This window comes from Sinocyclocheilus grahami, unplaced genomic scaffold (assembly GCF_001515645.1).
Source record: "Sinocyclocheilus grahami isolate Dianchi unplaced genomic scaffold, SAMN03320097.WGS_v1.1 scaffold203.1, whole genome shotgun sequence".
NCBI lineage: Eukaryota > Metazoa > Chordata > Actinopteri > Cypriniformes > Cyprinidae > Sinocyclocheilus > Sinocyclocheilus grahami.
The window spans coordinates 1564751-1570980 of record NW_015505382.1 but is presented as its reverse complement, the minus strand read 5'-3'; the positions used below and the strand labels follow the sequence as shown (position 1 = coordinate 1570980).

The following is a 6230-nucleotide window of genomic DNA, read 5'->3' as shown; positions in this document are numbered from 1 at the left end:
ACTGGTGCAAAGTTATTTTCTCTGATGAAGCTCCCTTCCGACTGTTTGGGACATCTGGAAAATTGCTTGTTCAGAGAAGAAAAGGTAAACGCTACCATGAGTCCGGTGTTGTGCCAACAGTGAAGCATCCTGAGACCATCCATGTGTGGGGTTGCTTTTCAACCAAAGGAGAGGGCTCTCTCATAATTCTGCCCAAAACACGGCCATGAATAAAGAATGGTATCAAAACATCCTGCAATAGTAACTTCTTCCAGCGATTCATGAGCAATTTGGTGATGATCCGTACATTTTCCAGCATGATAGAGCACCATGTCACAAAGCAAGGGTGATGAAGTGACTCAAATCATTACATTGAAATTTTGGATCTGTGGCAAGGCAACTCCCCGGATCTCAATGCCATAGAGAACCTGTGGTCAGTCCTCGAAAGGCGAGTAGACAAGCAGAAGCCCACAAATTGTGATCAACTCTGAGAACTAATAAGGCAAGAATGAATCACCATCCGTCAGGATTTGGCCCAGAAGCTAATATCCAGCATGCCAGAGCGAATTGCAGAGGTTATGAAGAACAAGGGTCAACACTGTAAATATTGACTCATTATATTTTTTGCCAGTAAAAGCCTTTAAAACTTATGTTTTTCAGTGTACCATAGAAACATGTGGAAAAATTATCTACAAATACTGAAGCAGCAAACTTTGCAAAACACAAAATTTATGTCACTGCCAAAACTTTTGGCCATGACTGTACTGGAGCCACTCTTGTCCGTCTTTTTAGGTCCTATTAAAGTCATTCAACAAGTGGATGTTTCTTCAACTTTGGGTTTGTATCCTAGGGGGGTTTTTTTAAATCAAAACTTACTGATTTCACCATGCCTTCATTATTTCTGGTATTTTCATTTTTATGTATAGATGTTCTTGTTTTACTCTCGTCTCAGACCTTTTACTCTAAAACTATGGAACTCCATCAGTAAAATGATAATTATTTCTTGTTTAAAAGAAGAGCGAGTGAAATAAGCATTAATCATTTTAATATTTATAGTGTGAAAATATCCTTTTTTTTTTCAATTATTATGATTTTCATTTATCAAACAGTTTTGGCCCTAGTACAGTTTTGTTCCCAGTTAGTGTACTTGTTAGCCAAAAAGACATCAGTGTCTGTAAAAAGATTTGGTCCCACTTTATATTAGGTGGCCTTAACTTACATTTAAATTAATCATTTGTAACAATTCACTTATTGTGAACACGTTTTTACATTGTACTTATATATATATTTTTTAAATACCTGCATGTAATTAATTGCACCTTAACCCACCTTTAAACCTACCCATGCCACCAAACCTGTCCCTAACCTTACCCGTATCCCACCTCAATAGCAGCAGCAAAAGTGTTGTGCAATACAATATGAACACAATAAGTACATTGTACTTATTTTTTGATGTAAGTACATAGTAGTTAGCAAAATATTTCAGCTTGTCAGATCATTAATTGCTTGGCTGCCACCAGTAGTTTTCAATATCTGCACTTTGAATTTTGTCACTCATTTACACAAACATCTACTCCTAGACAAAAAGCAAGATAAGGGGACAAGATACATCACAGAAGACCTGATCAGGAGATTGACTAAATGTGAAAATTTAGTCCTTGTGGGGACCCTGAATTTGTCTACGTCGGCAGGAAGTGACAAACAATTTAGAGTAAGATTTGGACATTATCTGGTTAATGCTCAGTGTGAGAGGTAACATTAGTTGCATTCATTTTTGCAGTAATTTATTGACTTCTGTGCATTTTTAATTTTAGTATATTGAAAATTTGGATAAGTGTGAGCGCTTACACGTTCTCAACCTCAGTAACAACAGGATCGAGAGAATCGAGAAACTAGAGAAACTATGTCAATTGCGGGAACTCCACCTTTCCAGTAACAGGATACGGTAAGAATGTGACATTTGTCTGCTTAACAAGAAACATTTCCTCACGATATATATTTCATAGTCTTGTCACAGAATGAAAGATACAGTGTCCTAAAGGCCAATACAAGTTTTGACATATTTCATTTATCTGCAGAAAAATTGAAGGTCTAGAGCACATGACAAATCTTCAGGTTCTGAATTTGGCCTTCAACAACATTGAACATCTTCCAGTTTGGATAGCAAAGAAGCTCAGATCTCTTCATACTATAAATCTACAGAGAAACAAGATATCCTCAGTGGGTACAATTTTTGTTAATCATGTGTTTAAAACAGCCAATCAACAAAAGAGTCCTCAAACGGATCGCTCACCCAAAAATAAAAATAATTTTTGTTTAAAAATGTTATTGTTTTTCTCACCCTCATATCATTTCAAACCTGTATAACTTTCTTTCTTCTGTGGAACATAAAAGATATTGTCTCACTGTTTTTGTCAGTACACTGAAAGTCAAAGGGCACCAAATCTGTTTGGTTACCAACTTTCTTCAAAATATCTCCTTTTGTGTTCGGCAGAATAAAAATAAAAAATAAAAAAAGTGAGATTTGGAAATAAGGGTAATAGTAATGACAGAATTTTCAGTTTTGGGTGATCTGTTCCTTTAATATCATATATTTCACATTAAAAGTAAATCACTGATCCGTTTTGGTTTATACACATTTATGTTACTAGCAACATTCTCTCCATTTGTGACCTAGCTTCATGAGATAACTAAACTGAAGCCCCTGAAGAACCTGACGAGTCTGTCATTAGCAGAAAACCCCATCTCCAGCCTGCCTCATTATCACCTCTTCCTAATCTTCCATCTGAGGTCACTGGAAATGTTGGATGGACAACCAATCAGTCCACAGGAAAGAGAGCAAGCACATCAGCGCTTTCACATGGGTACATCATCTCATCTTCTATATTTATTTTATTTTCTTCTGTGCTTTTATAATCTGAACACTTTTTACAGAGTGCTGTCCTTACAGAGGAAGTGGAGCGTTTGGAGCAAGAGCTGGAGTTGAGAGCTGAAGAGACTGCACAGCTTCAGAGAGAGCGGACCACAGCCCTGGAAGAACTAGAGCGGCGGGAAACGCTCAACCAAAACCTGAGGCAACAGCATCAGGAACAACAACGGAGCCGTGAGGAACTCCGGAGAGAGCTTGACACCAAATCTGAACTGGTGGGTAATGTCGTCTTCACTGTCATCAACCTCAGTGTGAATAGGGTTGACCATTTTGTCCTCCAACACAACTGTAAGATCACATGTAAACAATATTTTAATTTGAGAGCATTTCCTTAGGCAGCACCACCTAAAGAAAAACCTCTTTTTAAAGCCAAATGAAATACTATGCTTTTTACATGCACTGGTCAATTTGGAGATTTTGGGTTATTTTACCTCCATAACATGACTAGTGGAAAGAAAAGTAACAAATACAATACGTTTCTATAAAGGCTGTTTCTAATTAATTTTTTCTCATGCACTGAGCTGAACATTCCCACTTCAGTAGCACTTACATACACCAGACTTTCCATTTTTTACAGAGAGGTTTGTTCATATGTCAGTCCCATTTATTTATATAACATTTTGTTCCTAACATTTTATTTTTTTTTGGCTGTTACAGCATTTTCTGATTTATGATAAAAAGTGAAAGGAGGTGTCCAAAACCTCCTCTGTGAAACCTTCAACACTTATATTTCTTCTATTGTCATCATTTGTAAGTCGTTTTGGATAAAAGCGTCTGCTAAATGACTAAATGTAAATGTAAATATGTCAACAATATGAAACAGGAATTTTGAGCCAGGCTTTAACAAATGTTTAGATTTCTGTTCTGGAAATGTATGCAAATTAATTCATTAGATAATGTACATATTTAATTTAATGTTTCATATTTAATTAGATAATGCCTCATTTGCATATTCTCATAACATCTAATAAAAACCAGTTGTCTTAATGTACTGCGATTAATCAACTGGGGAGGTATTGTGATATCTGTTAGTTAAAATATTTGCTCTATTCACCTGTGGTGTCTTGCCTTAATATACTGTCCTGATGTTATTATGCAGTTCATCACTGCATATTAATCCAAAGAACCAAAGAAAAAATTATTTCTCTTAGTTCATCCTCAGAATTGAGTAACTTGCTCCATATCTGAAACATCTTGACTTATTATGGAAATAATGTTAGTGAAAATAATGTCATGTTGACTTTAATCTTTAACTTCCTTATGTTTGCTTTCAGATTAATTTCCAAATCTCTGCGCTTACAAACTCACAGTGAGCCCAGAGATTCACTTTCCAAAATGTCCCTTTCCTGTCTTTTCTAGACAATTTCCTGTTCAGCTCTCTCTTCTCACTCCATGCTTTTGTCACCTGCTCTAAAGGTACTTTGTGAATGGTGTTGAAAATTGTTTTGTGTGTGTGTATGTATGTGTGTGTGTTGTCGCCTCATTGACCATCTGTTTAAACAGACCTTCTCTGAGAGCCTTTTTTTGAAAAAAAAAAAAAAAGAACTGAAGTTGTTCAAACTATTAGAATAGCAAATTAATGCTAATTCCTTCACTACATTGCACAGTATTTATTAATTTATTTATTGTAAACAATTAAAAAATTAAATGACAGGAATATAATCTACCAGTCAAAAGTTTTGAATAATTAAGTTTTTTTTATGTTTTTGAAAAAAATTGCTTGTGCTTACCAAGGCAGCATTTATTTGATCAAAAATATAGTAAAAAGTAATGTTGTGAAATATAATTACAATTTAAAATAACTATTTTCTATTTGAATATGTTGTCAAATGTCATTGATTCCTATGTTGGCAAAGCAAATTTTTCTATCCTTCAAACTTTTCTTTTCCCTGCTGATTTTTTTTTGTATATTTCACTCATGTGCTTTTACATTAAACTGTTTGCATGCCTTCTACTGTCTCTTCTCTTCATTCCTGCTTCAATCTGAGCTTCCACATCATACTCCTCTGCTGGATTCTCTCTGTCAGGTATTCACATGTGCCCCACCAATCACTGTATGATGTCAACACTGTGTTCTCCTGTCCTCTCAGGTGTTCGCTTTAGAGAGCGATGTTGATGGTATGGTATTATGTTCTTTAGCATGTTTCTGAGGTTTTTGCATGTATGCCTTCTATATTAATAGAAATCTTAAAATATCATTCATTGCTTTGTGTATTTCCATGAGTGTAACAATTTTGTATTACACGTATCCTTAAGATGCAATCTCATTCTGAGCTGAGAGGTTTGTAGTGAAGTGTGGCTGATGTGTTTCATGGTGGTATGTAAAGGGTTGTGTTTTAATAAGCTCTCTCTTATTACACAGCTGAAGCAGAAAACAGTGGAGTTGACCCGGGCCTGTCAGAAACACTATGAGCTTGAGCAGGAGTTGGCTTTTCACAAAATAGATGCCAAGTTTGAACCTCTTCCGTTTTATCCAGATCCTGTAAGTATTTGCTTTGATTTATTAATAACTAGAGCTTTGGATAGATAAAAATTGACTACTCATTGTGATTTTCTTTTTTGTGTTAGAGGGATTAATTATAGTTTTTTTTAATTGGTCTCTAAATTTATACTACTGTTCAAAAGTTTAGGGTTGAAGTCTCTTTTGCTAACCAAGGCTGCATTTATTTGATCAAAAATACAGTAAAAACAATAATATTATGAAATATTATTACAATTTAAAATATAATGTAATAGTGTAACTATATACATTTTCTATTTTAATATATTTATCACTAAAGCTGAATTTTCAGCAGCCATTTCTTTAGTCTTCAGTGTCACATGATCCTTCAGAAATCATTCTAATATGCTGATTTAGTGCTCAAAAACATTTCTTCTTCTTATCATCCATAAATCTTACTGACCTTAAAGGGGTCATATGATGCGATTTCAATTTTTCCTTTCTCTTTGGAGTGTTACAAACTCTTGGTGCATAAAGAAGATCTGTAAAGTTGCAAAGACTAAAGTCTCAAATCCAAAGATATATTCTTTATAAAAGTTAAGAGTCAGCCACACCTACCTAAAACGGCTCGTTCTAACACGCCCCCACATGTCTACATCACTAGGTGGGAAGATTTGCATAACGCCGCCCAAATGTTCACGCAAAGAAAGAAGGCATAACTTTTATTCTCGCTGTAGTATTGTTGTTGCCACCGCCGCCATGTTGTGAATGCGCTGTGTGATTCGTTGTGAAACCAAAACTACTTTGTTTGGCCTTCCAAAAGAGGACGATATCTGCTTTGTCATGACTGGAGCTGATCCGTGCTGGTCGCTGAGGAAATAC

The 6230-nt window shown here is 35.4% G+C and overlaps 1 protein-coding gene across 1 annotated transcript in view; it reads left to right on the top strand.

Annotated features, from left to right (window-relative positions):
* The first annotated feature begins 734 nt into the window (after positions 1–734).
* LOC107595517 (centriolin) overlaps positions 735–6230 on the top strand; it is a 33438-nt gene continuing 27942 nt past the window's right edge. The window contains exons 1-9 of the mRNA XM_016285940.1: positions 735–816; positions 1560–1690; positions 1794–1924; positions 2058–2199; positions 2657–2843; positions 2930–3123; positions 4268–4324; positions 4897–4935; positions 5271–5390. Coding sequence (XP_016141426.1) covers positions 735–816; positions 1560–1690; positions 1794–1924; positions 2058–2199; positions 2657–2843; positions 2930–3123; positions 4268–4324; positions 4897–4935; positions 5271–5390 — 1083 coding nt within the window. The remainder of the gene's footprint in view (positions 817–1559; positions 1691–1793; positions 1925–2057; positions 2200–2656; positions 2844–2929; positions 3124–4267; positions 4325–4896; positions 4936–5270; positions 5391–6230) is intronic.